This window comes from Dermacentor albipictus, chromosome 1 (assembly GCF_038994185.2).
Source record: "Dermacentor albipictus isolate Rhodes 1998 colony chromosome 1, USDA_Dalb.pri_finalv2, whole genome shotgun sequence".
In the NCBI taxonomy this organism is placed as follows: Eukaryota; Metazoa; Arthropoda; class Arachnida; order Ixodida; family Ixodidae; genus Dermacentor; species Dermacentor albipictus.
This window is the reverse complement of record NC_091821.1, coordinates 349,115,060-349,135,261: the sequence shown is the minus strand read 5'-3', so window position 1 is coordinate 349,135,261 and position 20,202 is coordinate 349,115,060. Positions and strand designations below refer to the sequence as shown.

The following is a 20,202-nucleotide window of genomic DNA, read 5'->3' as shown; positions in this document are numbered from 1 at the left end:
AGCTCAACCTCATACTCAACTTTCCCGTATTCCCAGTTTTTTGCAATGTTCGAGTTTCAAATGAGAACTCCCATTCCACGCTGTACTGCGAACCCTTAAACTTGCTTGCATTTTTCAGAATGGCCTCCTTTTCTTTATCTGACGAAAAATTTATAACAGGTTTTTTTGTACCGTTCATTCAAACAGCCAACGATATGTGCTTTGTCAATTGATTTCACTCCGATTCCCAAATTGGTTGTGCAGATGCCCTTAGTCAAGGTTTCAGACTGTTTCCACGTTCCAGACCAGTCGTCATCTATCCCATAAAATACAAGGTTTAATCTACGGCTTCTATTCTTGAGGTCTACATTCTTCTTTTGTAGAAATTTTACTTATTAATGCTTTCACCTACACAACTTGTAAGAATTGCTTAGGTGTCCACAGATCTTTGGCAGAAATATTCGGCTTCACTTGCCGAAAGGTGTGAGGGTGCACTATGCTTCCGTACTTTTGATCGTTCAATTTTGCCATGCCATCAGTGTTATCATGCCAGTAGTGGTCCACTTTCTCTGCTATTGCACAGGTCATGTGTGTTATAGTCGCTAGTGCAACTGGCTTGTTTATCAAATTATTAGGTGTTGGTCAATCAAATAAGTCCCATCAAATAAGTCCCGGAAATGGTCATCAGTATAAGTCATGGTATCGGTAATTACAAGTCCCAGTGATTATTAGATCCTAGACAGGCAAAATTAGGTCCTGTGGAGCTGCTTGACTGGACTTGTCCAACTTTCATCTCTACGTGCTCCAATTCAGCTGCAACACTGTCATCAATATTGTGATGCAAGATTGCACAGCACAGGTGTGGGCAATAAGTGAAACATGCTTTATTATCCACAAAAAAAATATATATGTTTCTTCGAACATATATATTCATTAAAAGGGTACAAAGTGCACTGCAGCCAGTGTGAGAACAGAGCACAGTGTCAGCACAGCCACAGTTTCGGATCACAGCCTTCGTAGCCTTGTAATTTGGTACTAAAAGCACCAGCTTGACAAGAATGCCAGCACATGCAATCGAACACTCGCATAGGTATATATGGGCACACCAATAATGACAGCCTCACAGCTGTTGCCAAACAAACAAAAAAGAGCATGGTCACCTAAGGTTATAAGTTCACAAATTGATATTCCTCTCGTTTGTCAATGCAAATAGGTCCCCTATATCTGCTGTTGCTCCTGCTCATTAAGATGTCATGAACGTTCATCACTCACTGCAGCTGTAACGAGCAGCTACCAAGTTTTCATGTACTGGTTGATGCATTATGGATATTGTTCTTATCGTCAGTCAAGCAGAATTCCCAGAAACTTCAATGGAAACCGAAAACAAGAGTACATACGTTCAGGCATACAAAAATGCTGAAAATACACATAACTAACTGAAGTTTCGTTGTGAACACCACAAGCACTGCCTATCATAAACATCACTGCAAAGGGGCATAACAGTTTTCAATGCACACAGGTACTGTAATGAAGGAAAAAGAAGGAAGTTCTAGGGACATGTAAGCTCATACATAATAAGAATTTTTCAAAACAATAACTGGTTATACAAAAGTATGCAACACACAAACATACAAACATCATATTCGAACAAAAGGTAAATATTAGCACCAACCTACAAAAACAGAAGACAATAGCTTGCACACACCAATATCTTGCAGTTTAACAATGACTGAGAGCAGAAGGAACATACACCTGTCAACAAGCTCTCCAACAGATCACTTTAACAAATTTGCAAGTTACCGTCGACACACAGCCACACAACTCGTAGACTAGCTCACTAGCTTATGTATATGGGTATACATATATATATAAAGCAAGAGGACAAGTGTGCAAGTTGCTAGTCTTAGCACAACATAACTTACAAATGCATGTTACACATTGGCTGCTATCCATGGGTTACGTTTGGCGCCAGCTGTATCACAACTTTTTGCAAGTGTTTATCCTCCGTTCTCAACTGAATTGTGACCAAGCCAGTTTGTTAATTTCAGCAAGCCTTGAATAAGAGGCCTGCACTGCTGCCCTCGATAGGACAGACTTATTGCACGAGTACACAGTCCTCCAACAATGTACAATTCTTATTAGGCAACCATTCCAAGCACACTTGGATAGTTTGCACCGCTCAGCAATGGCAAATTAATAATAACCTGCTGACCAAAGCAGGGTACACAAAGTGAACTTGGACACTAAAACAGTGCAATCATTTAAACCAGCAGAGTATTAGTGTGTTAATACTCAACAATGAAAGAGTAGACCCCAGAAGTTCCTAAATGTCAGAGTTGAAACAGCTGCTCTGCAAATTCACTCAGCAACTCTTTGTGGAGTGGAGTGTTATAGTACCACAGTGTACAAACTGATCGTTATGAGAGCAATGAGTGCAGATATACATGAGAATGGATTCCTCAAACACTTGAAAATAAATGGACACTGGGCAGTGAACATTGCTACCAAAAGCTACCAAATCAATGCAAAGGATGCCTCACAGTGCAATTCATATGCCAGCTGAGGTATCTGAAATGCCTGAAGATAGAGTAGGTGAGATACTATTTCAGTAATACACTGCGATATGCCTCAAGGCACACTGCCAAGAATTTAAAAATTAGCAACATCCACATTTAGATAAGTACAGTAAAACCATGCGTATAATTTGAACCCGAACATAACACAAGTGAGGGGGTTGGGGAGCATTTCTGGGGTTACGAAAAGGGAAAGAAGCTCAGCATATGATAAAACAAAACCATTTGGTTTTAATATTGAAACATTTAAGACAAATCCAAGAAACTATGGTGCCAAAATATAGTAATTCTCAAAGCAAATTTTACATGTCAGCATGTTGAAGAAAACCTTGTAATATGCACCGAGGTAACCAACAGACACTAATGAAGACAAGTCTACTAGTCGAAATGCTTGCTCTAGCTTGAGTCATTAATAGTTCAAACAATGTTGATTACTTCAAATCTCTATCGTCCTGTGAACCTCTGTCTTGAGTGTACTACATATTGCATTTTACAGTATTTAGCAAAAATGTGCAAATTAACCTTTTAGCTGAGCAAGATATGTGCTAGTATTTCATTGTCAGATATTTGTAGCTCTACCTGAGCACACTGCAAAACCATTTCTAGATTATTACTTTCACGTCAATGTCACAGAAAGTTGTCTACGAGCATAGCGACTTTTGACACAAAAAATTCCTCTGTATTTGTCACGCCAAGGTGAAGGAGAAAACTGATGCAAAATCCTGCCGTCACCATGGCTTGCTGGTTTTGAGTGTGGCCAACTAATGCTCTCCCTCAAAGGCAGCAAGTGGCTAAGCTAACTGCCTCCCATGTCATGATAATCATAAGCCTTTCCTATTGCTGACAGGTAGGTTCATCTTTATTTTTTTATTTATTTGTTTTAAGGGGGGAGGGCAGCATAGCAGTTGCACTTTTATGCAAGTGCGTAAATCAAATATTCCGGAGTTCACATGAAAAGCAGCTAGTAGCATTATTATTTTCCAAAGCTAAAAAAGGGTATAGGGTGCACTCAGAGAGCACTAAATCTTTCACATTAAGATGCAGCACCCATTTTACCCAGTTAGAAGAAGGCTAATTGAGATATTTTTGATAGTGAGACATCAAATTATGATTTTTGAGCTTCTCAAGTCATTCGGCAACAGGGGAAACCACTTGAACACCTATCCTGCCTATATTGAGGGATATTCAGATACCTCAGGTGAGGCTCCCCACATATTAGAACACTTATGAAATGGAACGTGACGAGTCTTGAGATTGAGTCAGCTGCAAGTAGAGGCAGTACAAATGCTTCAAATTCATACATGTCAAAAGGCAACATGAAACTTGCCCCAAACTTTTGGTGGCAGTCAATTACTGTTCCAGAAATGCCTCTGAAACTCCAGCCAAGCAAAGGCAGCAAGACCTTGGAACTCTGCACAGTAATTATTTCTTGCATAACATGCAAGTAGCATGACACTGGTTGAGTATGATGCAATACACAAAGGTACCTACATATAATTCATTTTGTTAAAACAAAAGTCTGAAAAACAGCTACACAAAAAATTATGTGTGGTTCCTTCCACTTTCACATAAATACTTTGATTTTAAATCAATCAATCAAGCTATACATGAAACAGATTAATGATCTCTCTATACACATAACCTCTTAGCATTACAAATCAACCATAACTAGCATTTCTCTTTGAGCAAAGGAGGAACCCTCGTCACACAAAACCAGTCAACATTGTTCAGAGAGCACTGCTGACTGGAAAATCAGGTTATGCCACAAACTCGAGCTTTCTAATGAAAATGAGCACTTTGTGCCTGAAACAATGACAAACATGCAATGGTGCCATTCTACCATATTTGTGCAAATACAGCACCACTAGGGCAGAGCTTTCAACATCTGACAACAGTGTCATATATGCGATATGCTACAGTCATGCCATACCTGTGCACAAACATCCACGAATGCTCAGGGCCCCAGACACAGGTACAGGCTTTACTAATGGATTGCCCATTGCAATATGTTAAATGTTTAACAGGACCACACTACACTGGCCTGGGTGTCCACATGTGCATGCACATGCACATGCCTATGGGTGCAACCGCACAGGCTGATTGGGCTGCCACTCATTTTCTTTATTTGTTGCACACTCTCTTCTTCACAGACCTGTGCTTCATGCACATTTGTATAGGAGAGCATGCATTGAAATCATTGCAGCCGCTATTTTGTTGTACAGGTAGCACAATGAAAAGCTGTGCATTATCCCTATCTGTTTATTTCCAGCAGCTCTGTGTAAGCTGTAAAGACAACATGGTGTCCATGACATCACACAAACACTCCCTGTTCTCACTCTCCCATACCTTACCATCCTTCAAGGCGAGTAGAAATTAGCTTTCTGTGAAGCACAATCGGCCAGTGGTTTTAAGCTAATCACACCTCTAAATGCGGAAATGAAAAAAAGAGAGAGAGAGAGGACCAGCGATATTCATGCATATGAATTACAGTATTTGCAGTGCCAGCATCGACGAAAAACATCAAACACTGATCAAATGCATTTCTCAATCCCAGAACTGAAGCAGTGGAAGAGGCGGACCGACAACCACTCTTTCACCTAGCAAAGCTGCCAACATGAGAGAACTGCACTGCCTGTTTATATTTGTTCGTAGCATAACACATTGAATTGCCGCACAACACAGGTAAACAGGATACCATACTTTTTTTTTTCTTATTAAGCACTTTGCAGTAGGTTTTTATTTATTTAATATTTTTTTTGCCATTAAAAGCAGAATGTTTTGCAATAACTTTAAGCTCGAGGAGTTCTAGGTCTGCCCACTTTTAATGGGCACACTAACAAAAGTATAAAATTAAAACTTTGTTCCCAAAGGAAAGAAAAGGAGATCTTTACAGTTAGCTTTGCACACTCTATGCAGCATTTTGGGGGCAAAAGAACCTTTGTGAAGTGTCACAAGTACAGCTTTGCAGCGCAGGATGCTGTGGCTAATATAATGCAAGGAGGACAGCAGAGGTACGACTACTTCACCCTTCATTTTATGTGTGTTGCATGAGCATTGTAGCACCGAAGGTATTATGAGTATGAAAACAAAACAGTTAACGAAACAGTTAATTTATAAATTAGACGATACTTCATAACAAACAATCAGTAAAGAGGATTTCAGCCTACCTTTTAAACAGAGAACAATTCATTGTTTGTAACAATTATTGTTCTGGCAGGCTTGCGGTTCACTCTGGTGTCCCTCAGGGCTCTGTCCTTGGGCCTCTGTTGTACTTTATATTAATGATACTGTCTCTAACATTCCTGCGAAAATTAGACTTTATGCTGATGATTGTGTCATTTATACAGAAGTAACAGTGCCTCAGATCAACTACTACCAAATAGCATGTTACAAAAAGTTTCTGCATGGTGTGAATCATGGCAAATGTCCATTAACGTTGAAAAAACTGTATTAATGGGGATCACTCACAGAAAAAATCTCTTACCGTTTTATTACAGTATTAATGGTGTGACACTTACAGAAGTAATAGCATATAAATATATAGGCCTCTGGCTCACTATCAATCTTAGCTGGAATAGACATTGATTTCATAACGTTAAGCTTTTCATAAATTGTTTTTCATTCACGGGCATTGTGGTTGTCCACTCCATCTGTCCATCTTCTTGCTTACAAATGTATTGTTTTGCCGACCTTAGATTATGCAGCTATCATTTCAGACCCATTCACTAAAACTAACATAAACAAAGTAGAGAGGGTTCAAAGGCAGGCTGCTGGATACATATATAACAATTACCAACATACATCGCTAACACATCTTTTAATCAAAGCTGGCCTGCTGACGCTAGCCAAGTGAAATCGTTCTGCACAACTTAAATTCATGTACCGATTAATTAAAAGACACTACAGGACTGAACTCACGCACTTACGTTATTTTTCGTCTCAACTCGTTCGTTTCGACTCGACCACGACATCAGCTAACTTTAACACCTTTTCGCGTCCATAATGACTGCTTTAAGTACTCATTCGTTCCACGTACTATAACTGATTGGAATAACCTCACCGACAATGAAGTGTTGCAACCGTCACTGATGTTGTTTGCACAACATATTACCTAGTGTGTGTTACTGCAGTTTGTTTTATTGTATATTTTACTTCTACTGTTTGACATCTTGTTCAAATGTTGTATTCCTAATGCTGGCTGTAGAGCTTCAACCTGCACCCTTATTTCTTTTTGTGTACATTATGCCTGTCTTGTGAAACTGCTTAGTTCTTTTCCCCACCATGCGATAATCCCGATATTGGGATTGCAGTATCAATAAATAAATAACAAATTTTCTGCATAGCATCACAAGCAACACTGGTCACGGACGGGAATAAAAAGTGCAAGCATCAGCATTGTTGGTTTTTACAAGGAGCAGTTACTCAAAGTCACTATTTTCACTCTCATGGTCAGAAATATCAGGTCCATGTGAGGCAATGTTAATTTTTGTAAGGGCTGCTTTAAGAACTGCATTGAAGTCCTTGGACTGAACGCCAGTGGCTGAAAACAAGCAGAAAAATATGAATGAATGACAGCTGAAGTGTACTTCAATGACAGCTATAAGTGAAACTGGGGTGAAAATCCTTACCCGAGTTTTTATTTTTGTTGGTGTCAGGTGAAACATCTGCTTTCCTGAGCTTGGTGCGAGCAGCAAGAATTTCTGATAGGTTGATGGTTTTGTTGGGTTCACCTTGGTTGGGCTTTGGTAGATCTTGCTTCGGTCCAGGCTTTTTGAGTGCTGTCAGTGGGATGATGTTTGGGACAGCCGGCTGCAGTAAAAATTCAAACCATGTCAACCTCTAAATATAAAATGGCCTGCAAACTGTAGGCAGCATACTAGCCACGTAGCCGACTGCAACATGAAGTCAGCTATTGTCCAATAGCAGCAGTCTAAGGAAGTGACAAAATAGTGCGTCCGATGACGAAATAGTGCATCTAGAAGAGAGCGAGGACAGGGCCTTCTGTTGCAAAGAGACCGTTTACCTCTTTCCGTACCATGCCCATTGGGCATCAATAGCCCGCTAACTATGGTTTGAAACGCCAGTTTCGCGACTTCCCGCACCACTCATGGATACACTGTGGTATCAGACATGAAGGAGGAGAACTATTCTTCTATGTTCTAAGCAGTGCACTTCTTTCCCGCAGGTGGTGATTTTTGAACACACTCTGAAGTTTTTGCGCTTGTCAAAGTAAAAAGCAAAAATGGCCGCCTACTATCGATGATTTGAAACGCCACTTTCGAGACCTTCTGTGCCACTCACGGTCACACTGTGTCAGAGCACTTGAAGGAATGAATTATTTAATGTGTGGTGTTTAGTGGCGCAAGAGCCAGGTATGGCCAAAGAGCACGAAGCCAGTGTTGGGGGACATGAACGAGAACTATATTTTTGTTTTCCAAGCAGTTTTCTTTTTCCTCATCAGGTGTTAATTTTTGAACGCACTCCAAAGTGTGGCGATCGTCACAGCAGAAAGCAAAAATGGCCACCTCTGGAAGCAGCGCGCGGGCTTCAAAAAATCGCAGATCTGGCCATTTCGCTGCATTTGCGTCTGATTGTATCATGGATCGAGCAGCAGTGAGTCTAAAGATGCAACCTTTTCGTTGAACTTCGACTCTGAAAATGACAACGATGCAAGCCAGCCCGGAACATCAGCGACGACAGCCCGCACACCAAACTATAGTGCTTGCACTTAACATTTTTATGTTGGAATACCTGTTTAGTGAACATTTTTTATTTTTTCAGATATAGCGCCTATCTGGCAGCATTACATTTTGCATATCTCAAAATTTTTGTTACATATTTTTCTTAGTAGACACAATCATGTATTTGCAAACTTTGTTCAACTTTATCCCGCAATCTTGATTTTAGCAATGTATATCTTTTTTATGACATATATCTCGTTAATAGAACATTCTTGCTTGAAAGTGCATTCATTCTGCCTTTTGTTTACATATTACATAAAATATTGAGTGCAGTAGTTTCTTCAGAAAAAAGAATCTGGTGTAACCTACTAAAAATACCTATTTTCCTCATGGTATGGAAATAGGTAAGAGAAAGGTGACTTCGCGATCCACTTGCAAGCTCCACATACTGCGTACAAGAGCAAAAATTGGCTTAGATGTTCACAGCAGCATATGCTCACCGTGAACTATTTCACCAAACCAGAAGGGTGGTTTGGGGCCCTTCAAAACATTAAAAATTGTGAGGATCCCATGCGTTGTAGGAATTAAAGTTATTTATGCAAAGTATTTTACAGGTAGCTGGCTATCTAGCCTCATTTGGATTTCTACAAGGTATTACCAAAGTGTGATGCACTGTTACCAGATAGCACACCATGTCCATGTAAAGCAAGGAACTGTGTATGTGACATAAGTGTGCATCTGTGACAGCAATGACAAGACAATGACACAACAACAACGGCACAACAAAAACGGCGATCACAATAGCTTGACGATGACACAATCAATCGCAGTGGCATGAAAATGATGACAACAGGATAGATGGCCACGATGACAGTGGCATGGCAACAACTACAACAAGACCACAGCACAGTGAAGACAATGTGATGGCAGCCAACTTCAATGGCAATGCATTGGAAATCGAGTTGAGGCAAACAAAGCGCAGAATTTGAAGTAAAGAATGCTTCACTGCACAGATGCTGTAGCATATACATGACAGCAAGTAGAGGACGGTGTTTACTGGGGTTGATCTCGAAGATAGTGCATTGGGTATACTGGCCAATCCCCAAAAGCAGTGCAATGACAGATAGGCTACCTATCGGGAAGTATAAAACTGAGGCAAAGAATGCTTCACATAAAAAGCTACCTAAAATATATTGTTTTTGAGGTATGTCTGAATTTCAATATTTGATTGTTACATATGTTACAATATGTGCCTGCACCCAAAATTTGGAGAGAGAAAATTTTGGGAAAAAAGTTTTAGTAAGCGTCAAGTGCATGACCACATCCTCCTTAACATCCTCAAGCTGATACTAGATCATATTACAGTTACTGTTTTAATAACAATGGCATCATCAATCATCACCGTATCCTGCTGGATTGATCCAGCACGCTTTAACAGTATCGGCCGCACTGCGGCGCAGTGTTTAGCTGCATCATGCTTTCAGGCACTTTCCACTGGTGACAAAGGGGGAACACCTGACTACGTAAACAGTCAAAGACCAATTTTGCAGACATGTCTGATAATTTGGACACCTTCTTGTTACTGCCCCGTACCCCATAGAGCCATTGTATAGGGATGTCTGAAATTTTAGACCCTGAAATCCTTCGTCATCTGATTACTCAGACTTTTGTCGCGACCGCAAGTCCGAAATGGCATTAACTGAAGCCGTCATCACCAAGCCTCGAAACAGCGCTCTCACACGCCAATACGTTGGCAGCCATAGTAGTAGTTTTGTGCTTTCATTAGGCCTAGCTGTTTCGACGTTTGCTATCAAGCTTTTTGCTGTTCAGATATCGTGTTTTCCATTTAGAGGATCCACCGCAGTCGGCAGTGGCGCCAACTCCACTTTCGTCATCCTCGACAATGGCGCTGAAGTGCGGAAACCACAGCAAGAGTCTGAAGCATTGCATAATGCTGGTTCCTGAAAGTCAACTGTTCCCTAATACATCGGTGCTACATAGCCAAGCATACCACAAGTGCGAAGGCGCTACTGTCACGGGACATAGTGTGCACCCGCCGTCTCCTGTCACAGTATGAGCACCAAGATGCCCGCCAAAATCATATAATGCTGGTTACCAAAAATAAACTTAGCCGCAATACAGCTGTGTTACGCGATCAAGCATATGTAATGCGCTGCAGTCAAGCATACCAAGAGTGCCAAGGGACCACTGTCACGGGAAATAAAATAAGTTCTTTAATTATGCACAGACGCACTCGCAGTCTCCTGTCACAGTAAAGCCCTGAGATGACTAATAACTGTACACACTGTACTGGAAGGCCTTTAAAGCTATTCAGGATGTAGCTGGGGCGATTTGAGCCCTTAAGGGCAGTTAAAGGCACGCATTCATTTTTTTTCGAGTGCCCGATTCTCGTTGCACGTTTTCACGGCCCCTCGGTGGTCTAAAAAAATCAGACGTTGACTGTACTGCAGCATTCAAGCTCCAGGTGATTGCATGCACAGAACATCCAAATGTGCAGCAGTATTTTGGCCCCGTTCTTGTGAGTGGATGGCTGCTGGCAATTGCGAGACTGCCACTATGCACATGAAGAGAGTATTGCCGCAAAAGGCGTCCCTACGGAAATTGAATGCATGGTATACGGTTTCATACGTGACAGTTGTCAAGATTGCAATGTGACAGAAATCTCAAACAGTACGGATGACTAGCTTTCAAAGGGCACCTAACCTCACAAACAAGCGCTGTTGGGACTAGTGTTTCATGGCCGATGTGATGTGGAGTTGGTGTCGTGCCACGGAAGTCATCAGGACAAGCTCAGAGACAGAAGAAAAACTTTATACTTATATTTACATGTGTGAAGGAATGCAGTGAACAGACTGTGGCGCTCCTCTGTGTGCCAGCTTAATTAGCCCGGTTGGTCCATCCCCTTTTTCCCTTCCTCCACACGGTGGCCAGGATCGCACCAATCCGGGAACCTTGGTAGGGTCATTATAAGTCACAAATACGCACTTGAACTGAGAGGGTGCCTTTTCCCCTCTCAAAGGTCAAGGTCCAGATGACAGCACAGAAATGTCAAGGTTGAGTGCTGAGAACCAGCGACATCTTTGGCAACCCTTCCAAGAATTTGGCAGTTCTTTGAAATCCCGTTCTGCGACTTGATCCGTGTCAAAGCATGGAGACGGGTGCACAGTGCACTACTGTATCCTCATCCATGTCCTTTTCGGTTGCTGAAGGGGAAAGGGGGGGGGCGTACGGCGCTGGGCGCTGGTGGTCGGAATGTAACTGTCTGCAGGGGCGAGGTCGCAACAGCATTTCAAAGCTGCTGGTTTGGCAGTGAAGCACCCTTGTCCAGAAGGACCGTTTGGCACAACAGCGCAGAAAAACTGACATAGACAACCGGATGAAAGTGCTCATAGTTGGTCACTAGTGGCTACATTATTGTGCACAGCACTCTGAGCATGGTTCAAGCCTACAGTGACTGCACCCTGTAAACAATTTAAAAAAATAAAAAGCACATGCCTTACACCAGTAACTAAAGTAAATAAGTATGATAGGTATATAGGACAAGATCGGTAGAAACTAGAGTCTTCAGGTTAACCAAGGTTTGCTCAATTTTGAGGCGGATGACTTTTTGATATTCTTCACTTAGAACTAGAAAGTTGGAAGCCCTTGTTACACTTGCCAAGTAATTGGGACCATATTAAGCCTTATCTGCTGATAAGTACTTTTGTGCCACTTTCCCACTTCCATTATATATTTCCTCAATAATTGCTGCACAGGCTATGCTCCTTTGACAGCCTACTGTTGTTTGGAATGCAGCACACAGTCATTTCTGCCTCTGCTCCATTGTATTGCAGTTGTCGCAGCCAACAATTTACCCCCAACTTAATGCTATGCAGTATAACTCCACAGATTCTAAGCCAGAACTGCAGCTGCAGTCAAGAGAATCATCGAATCACCATCAGCTGCAGCAGCACCACCTCTTAAGTTCACTGCAGGACAAAGGTCTCTCTCACAAATCTCTGACTACCTGTCTCCCACATCTTTTGAACCTATCTCAAGGCTGCAGCTTTACATTAGTGCAGATGCAAACAAGTGAATGCAAGTTTCCAATTACTGGCTAACACTGCTGTCACTTTTCTCACACCAACTTCTCCACATACACACCATGGAAGACCGACTTACCATCAAGGCTGGCATCGATGGTGGTGGCGGAGGCGGCGGAGGAGGAGGTGGCGGAGGAGGCGGTGGTGGCAGGTGCTGTAGTACAGCAGGAGGCGGAGGTGGTGGAGGCGGGACAGGCAACAACAAGTCCTCTTTCTCCTTGGTACTCTCCGGAGAGATTCCTACTGCTTTCGCTCTGACTGCTGCAGTGCCATTCTGAAGCCTTAAGCTGGGCTTTGGGCTTCTTGGAGATGGTGTCCTTGATAGTTCATCCTCAACGGGCTCCAACATCGTGACATCGCCACTTCTTTTGCCATTATGATATTTCTGTGATGGTGGAAGAGCGTGTGCAGTTACGTGCAATTAATGTCACATATTTCAGTGGCAATTTAGCATTTAATGTGACAGAAATGCATTAGGGCATTACGTCCCACCTATTTGAGGTCCCGTATCTGCAATTTAAGCCACGTTAACCACATACACACTCACCATACGTACATGCTAAGATCTCCCAACCCCCCTCTACCTCTACCACGTGACTGGCTTCCCACACTTCACGCACATATACTTTTTCAAACTTTGACATTCCTAACGCTAATGCATTAAAACAGCTGCTCTAACAATAACCAAAAATAATTTCATCATCACACCATCACTGCTGCTTTTGCCACTTTTCAGACTTGTGCATCGGTAGAAGCATGATGGCAGTCATAGGTAATGTACATCATAGATACTTCAACAGTAACTGTACAAACAGCAACTATTACACCACTGCAGAACTAAAAGGCAATGCTTCAAGTACAGGACAGCAGCTAGCTAGGGCTGGCAGCATATCAGTGAAAAACAGGTGTTATAATCTACTCGCTTCCTATGTTACACCTACAGAACACTATGTTATTTTTTGCTATGCTGTATGAAAACAATGTGACAGTAAAAGGGCATATAGTTTTAATATAGGTATCCTTTATTAATCACACAGAAGAAATTTGTTGAAAAAAAGGACACTATTTTGAAGAGGATACACAAAGCTATTTGATACCCTTCAGAAATCGTAATGCATTTTACAAGTCAAGAAAGTAAAACTTGTGACTGGATGGCATATAAATAAACAAACGAAAGTACACCAATATAGTATGCTTCTGTTAATTCAACTTTCCAGCTGATTCAATCTCAACTGAAGGTCTCAGCCAGCGCCCACACATTGCTGTAAGCCCAAACTTTCATTATTTTGATCCTAAACTTGGGCTTCGCTGAATAATTAGTACTTAACCCATGAGCATGCATGCACTTGACCCTAATAATACCTCTTTCTTTACAACCAAATTAGGCCGAAAATTCAATGCACGGTGTAATCGATTACAAAACCTAAACTACATTTGTGACCACTGTATGCTTCACTGCATAATACGGCTGTATAACAACAGACTACTGTAAAAGTCGTGCAGCGAAGCTGACTTTAGAAAACAGACGACCACTGCACAACAGAAATAAAACTCTCACCCATTTCTGCTATAAAATTGGATGTATGTTGATTTATACTTTGTTTATCAGCTTTAAAAGTGCCTTGAAGCACTCTTTGAACATAGTAAGAAAATGTTGCCGATCTGTAGTAGAGGCTGCTGTGAACATGTGAGGCAAGTATTACCGCGCAGCAGGCAGCAGGGAATTAACCTCAGGTCAAAAACAGCAAAAGAACGCTTGCTCTCGCTTCCGCAATGCCATTAGGCCGTCACCAAAAGCAGCTGGTCTACCAACGCTATTGGCCGATTTCGTGATCGCATTCTCAGTAATACATAACTGCTAACTTTAAATTAAAAATGTACGTCTGCATTCGACAAAAGACAGAAAAATAATTTTGTGTGTAACTGCGTCAGCTGCCCATGGCCTCAGAGATTCCAGTGGCATGCTGCGTAGTGTAGACTACAGTGGCCCTAACGAACCCTTTTGCCACCATGACACTGAACTATTGGCCAGGTCTTTGCCATCTTGGCTTCTTCGCTGAGTAGCTCCCAGAGCCCTAGCGAAGACGTAAAGAGAGAGAAAGCCGGATACTGGTGCAATGACTCCAATTATGGTTGAAGGATGAAGAGCTTTTTTCTGGCACAAGAATCGTGAGACAGCGTCCTTTGATAGTGAGGCCATTCCACGATTAGAAAAGTGTTAAGGGCCCCTTTAATGTCATATCTATGTTACTTTTCTACTTTGGACAAGTAGAAAGCAGGTCCATGCTTGATTCAGGGGCTTGTTAGAATCAGAAAAATAATGCCAAGTGAATCAGCAGTGTGTTTTGGTTTTTTTTTTTTCTGCATCTTGGCTCATTTGACCTGCCGGATAATTCAATCAATTTTGTCAGTCCTGTCAGAGTCGGATTAACGGAAGTCAAAAGTATATATTTGGTTACAGTCATGCTAATAACAACAGGGATAAATTTAGCCTAAATATATGCACATAGAAAGTACAACTTGCAGTACAATACTAGACAACTGAAAATTTCTGTTAGCATCCATCAGAAAAAGGAGTCAATATAAAAGGAGTCAATATAACTCCCATCACAAGACATTACGTTTCACGAAAAGAAGAAAGCTACACATAAATAAGAATGATTAGTTTCTGGACAATAGGGAAAAAAATTGTACATCATTAGGCCACTGAAAATTGTGCACAAAATATTGAGCACACCTTTTGCATACTTCAGACACTGCTCTGCATGGGCAACAATGATGCTTCCTGCAGCAGGAAATCATGCTCACAGAAGAGACATTGCAGGAACAGCCTATTATTTCTAACTGAATCTACATGTGGTTAAGGGAACCAACAGACAGACTTCATTGATGGGTTTCGAACCTTTCTGGTGCAGATTTGTTTAATGAAGTGAAATGACAGAAGTAACACCAAAGTCAGTGAAAAATAAGAAAATTTTTCCCACTGCAGTTTTCAGCAATTAATAGGAGGTTTCTCTCACGAACTGCCAAGAACTTAGTGCGTTGTAAGCAGCTATAAGTTCTTCGGGTTTAGTTCATAATCATAATGGAGTGAAATATGCTCACAGATTATTTGAAGAGCACTATTGCGCTACCCAAGGCAAGTCATATGCATTAGGCAACAGGCTCCAAAGTAGAGCACAGAGGCCTCAGCGTGATGGGTTGTGGACATTTGTGAAATTTTAGGGAAAGTGGTATTTAGTCGACTAATTATGTAATTAGTATTGCTAACACTCGCATTCTTTAGTGTTGGTGTAAGATTTTCTTGATGTCGGACATTCCCTATAAAACATTAGGATTCGTTAGAGCAGAAAGGTTTAACACCCACAAGTGACACACATGCCATGAGAGAGAGGTAATGTAATGGGGGGGCTGCAGATTAACTTAGATCACTTGGGATTAACATGCATGCAGCTGTATCTAAGCAATGGCAACACTCAATTAGTTCCACGTCACTAAGTATTTTTTTTTTTCAAATTGTGCCTTCTATTATTTGGCAGAAAACATTTGAACACTAGCTGAGCAAATTATGGCCAACGTTCCCCTTTTCTACAAGGGCGAATCAGAAAGTCTCTGCCCCTATTCTATTCTTTAGCCAAATTACGGCTGTAAATGTGAAGTCAGAACAAGAAGCCCATGAGGGACTGAATTATCTACAGGACCTCCCACGGGGACAATGTTCAAGCAGCCTGTCCTACCACGACAGCGCTGCTGTCGTGACCCTCACTGTCGCTGTCAGATGCAAGCACGTTCACGACCATCACTTCATCAGTTAGAAGTACTTTGTTTCCAAATCTATAGCAGTGCAATTTCTTTTCACCGGCAACTTTGTGCATTGCCAATGATCAGCAGGCATATCAGTCATCTTCCATTTTGGCAGCAAGTCAAACGAGGCTGAGAAACAATGTGGTCAAGAATGACTTCAATGCAACAAACAAAGACAAGCACGAGTGACCTAGTCCGTCAGCAGAATTGCGCAGAATGAAGGCCGTAGAATAAGGAACCAACTGAGAGGGCCCAGCAAGCAATCTGGGAGCAGCGCCGGCAGCATTGTCAACGCAGTTGGTGCAGTCCATTCGTGTTTCAAAGGGTGATGTAGCACAGAGCTAAGGACACAGCCCATTCATGTTCGGAGGGTCGGAAGGGCGACAGGAGAGATGCAGGCGAGGCTGGCGTACATCTCTCATGGAGAGAAGCGCACAGCAGCAGCTGGGGTGGCGGGCGATCGTGCAGTGGCTCACATTTCACTTTTTATTTTTTTATTTTCAATGATTTCACATTCCATAACCTTTCAGCATGGACATACAGCAGCCAGACTTTATCATTATAACCAATAATGCAGCATGGGGACATTGTGGTAAGCAGGTTATTTCCCCATAGAAAACATACAAAGGTTGACGGTGCAGCAGCTTTTAATTGTTATAACCGATATATTGTTAAAACCGGTATCATTTTAAGTGGTTTCGACTGTAGTACGGGAACTCCCAAGGTGGCATCACCAACCTATCTCTTATTTTTATGCCTTTACTCACTTACTAACTTTCCGCATGCAGTAAGACATACATTTTCAATGTCCCAGAAGTTTAAATCGCAAATTTGGTTTCACTTAATCTTTCTCGTTTTTGTCTTTTAAAGTATATGAGCATTTTTGCATTCTTCCCTTAATAAATTTTGATGGTTACTCGATGCAAGCTTTAGTAATCGTGTTATGCCTGCATATATTATACACTATACAAGAAATTATTCAGAACTACTGAGCATCAAATTCTCAAACCTTATATTCTACCTGTACTTGCAGCTCTGAACACATACATCTACCTCATATCATATGCATACCTTCTTGTATTCCCTGAGCCTTTCCAGCGTCTTCTTCCGCTCACTGTCAATGCGTTCACGATTCATGTCCAATTCCTTGTGTATTTCTTCTCGTTTCTGCAAAATACTTCAAAATGTCAGTCCTTGACAAGCAGCAGAAGACTCCTTACATAGCTAAACTACAATTTCAACACATTTTAAATGAACGCACACACAAAAAATTACATAATAACTACGTAACAAACAGCTGTAGACCGTTTCAAGAAAACGTATAGCTGAAAATAAATGAAGCTACGTCATAATAATGCATGCAAAGTGAACCTTCACTACAACAAAATAAATTCGTTTGCATTAACGCTCTAGTCGAAGTGGCATGCGTAATGTACATGCAGAAAGCAAGAGACACTACGAGCACACTAATCAATGTTCTGCTTTACTGAAACCCCATTGTTCATGAACAATAAACGTTTTTCAAGCTTACCATTTGGACAGCGTGATGCTGTTTAATGCGATTCTTCTTTTCTTCCTTTCTCTTCACCTTCTTTTGGTGTTCAGCGATGCAGGCTTTCTACATTTAAAGGGAAAGACAATGGGAAGAAAGAATGGAAAAATTAGAAGCAAAGTCAATATTTCAAGCTCATGTTAAGCATCAGGCCAGAAGCATAGAACACACCCTACAGCGTGTAGCACTGTGGCCTGCTTATGGGAAAAATTCCTGTTTTATGTGTCTAATGGTGAAAATTTTTCTGGAGAAACAGTTATGTTTGGATTATCATGCTATACATAAAAATAAAGCTACATTGAATTCTTGCATTTTACGTGCCAAAGCCACTATCTGATCATGAGGCATGCCGTAGCAAATGACTTCGGATTAATTTTGATTGCCTGGGTTCTTGTAACATACCAAAATGAAGCTAAATAAATCTGCAATGATGTACATTTAGAAACAGCCTTCATTACTAATGCTTTTATCAAATCTAACATTTTTTGCAAATTTGTTTCAAACCGCACAAAGATATGTCTAGAAACCTAAAGACAGAGAGAGAGAGAGAGACAAGAAAATTTAAAGTCTGGAAAAGTTGTCCTAATCTTTCAGAGCTCTGCAGACATTGAAAGTTCTAGCTCCACTTTTCGAGCTATTAAAGATCGTTTTCGAGCTATTAATTACGACATGCACTGCATGTCAATATTTGTTGAGATGACTGTGGCAATGTTTGTTCTAATAATCTGTTTCTCAGAATTATCATCTCTCGGCAAAAATTTCGTTTGACGTATCTTGAATACTGAACCGTGTTGAAACATCTGGTCAAAAAATTGTTGGCATCACCCCACCATGAAGAAACATGCAAAGCCTTCATAGCTTTTCATTACATTATAAGTGATAGTTTCTTTGGCTCTTGAGACACACACAAGCCCACCCACCCGCTTGTTTCTGAGGATGGCTCGCTTCCTGTAGAGTCTGTTGAGTCGAAGCTTGAGTCGGTCTCGCCTTGACATGGGGCCGCTGCCTTCTATCTCGAGCTCGTCTTCAAACTGGTCTCGCTCCTCCACCGCATCATAAAAGATGCCCTCATCCAGCTCCTCTGCACAGTGTAAGCCCAAAAAGAAAGTATTGTCAAAGATATAAAATGAGACGGTACAGTCAGACAAACAGATACAATAACAGCTTTTATCTCTAGGTCTGTACAAGTTGACATCAATTCTGGAAATTAGACAGAATAATAACTTTGTGCAGTTGAGACACTCCTTCAAAAAGAAATCACTTGGCAGACTACTATGTAATTTACATATGCAGGAGAACTACTGTAGTTCAAAGTTCATAATACCAGGAAAAACATTGAAATTAACACATCTACAGTTCAACCTCAATATAACAAAATCGGTAAAATTGGCAGTTTACTTCATTACATTGAAATTTCGTTATATATAAATTCAAGCATTTATGCAAGCAAATATAGTTGCCGACAGATTTTTCTTACATGAAGTGGGCCGCGAAATTTTCTTAATTATCGGGCAATCAAAAAAAAATTTTCAGTAACAAAAATTTAATTGCGTCGAGTTTGAGCGTTGGCAACCAAAGATATGGTTTCATGCTGAGGTGACAATATCTTCACATTGGTGGTATGAAGTGAAGCCAGCCCCACTCTTATGTCTACTCTGTCCCCACAGCTGATAGTGTCACCCACAGTGGGACGAAGCTATCATGAAAAGCAGCAGCAGCAGCAGGGAGCAAATGGTTCATCTGCCTCTCTCCAATACAACATTACGTGACCTCCAACACTAAACGCGAGGGAAGACAGAGCATGAAGCCATGGCCATCAAAGGTCGCCCAATCTTTGCACACACCACAGATTATCTCAAAGGTATAGAGCGCTGGCTAGAAGCATCAGCTACGGCGACGACCATGAGCAGCCATGACCATAAGCCCCACTCCCATGCACGCGCTTGATTATATTACCGCGTGCTCGCCTCACCTTTCCTTTCCCTTGCTTGTGCAGGAAGACAGCGTGCATCAAGACACCATACCACTTTATACGGAGCAAGACAGCAAGAGGGTTATTCTGCCACTTCGGCGGCCATTCTCTGTTGCACAGCGTGCGATTTGAGAGGTGCGTTTGCAAGCAGCCACTTCTAATTCAACAATTTGACCATCTGCATTTGTGGGAGTTCCCATTTATTGCTTCGGTATTAATTACTTCCTGGCAGCAGTGAAATTTTGTTATGTTTAAATTATGTATAAACACACTTCATTATATTGAGGTTCAAAATACATATTGTTCTATGGTTAGGAAGTTATAAATAATTGAATACTTCCTTATATCGAGCATATTTTTACACTGACATTCATTATATTGAGGTTTAACTGCACTGATTATTGAAAAAGAAATAAAACTAAGGAACCACATAAGACTTGCATACGACTTGCACCGTATATAACCTTTCTTCTACGCGCCTATTGCAAATGCCGAGTTCAGTTTTTCGCTACCCACATGATGACATCCACAGCTGGCT

At 41.3% G+C, this 20,202-nt stretch overlaps 1 protein-coding gene across 1 annotated transcript in view; it reads right to left on the bottom strand.

Annotated features, from left to right (window-relative positions):
* Positions 1-841: 841 nt before the first annotated feature.
* LOC135896809 (junction-mediating and -regulatory protein-like) overlaps positions 842-20,202 on the bottom strand; it is a 33,943-nt gene continuing 14,582 nt past the window's right edge. Inside the window, exons 7-12 of the mRNA XM_065425324.1 lie at positions 18,613-18,773; positions 17,672-17,758; positions 17,212-17,307; positions 12,416-12,721; positions 7,181-7,361; positions 842-7,092 (exon numbers count right to left, since the gene is read on the bottom strand). Coding sequence (XP_065281396.1) covers positions 6,971-7,092; positions 7,181-7,361; positions 12,416-12,721; positions 17,212-17,307; positions 17,672-17,758; positions 18,613-18,773 — 953 coding nt within the window. The 3' untranslated portion in view covers positions 842-6,970. The remainder of the gene's footprint in view (positions 7,093-7,180; positions 7,362-12,415; positions 12,722-17,211; positions 17,308-17,671; positions 17,759-18,612; positions 18,774-20,202) is intronic.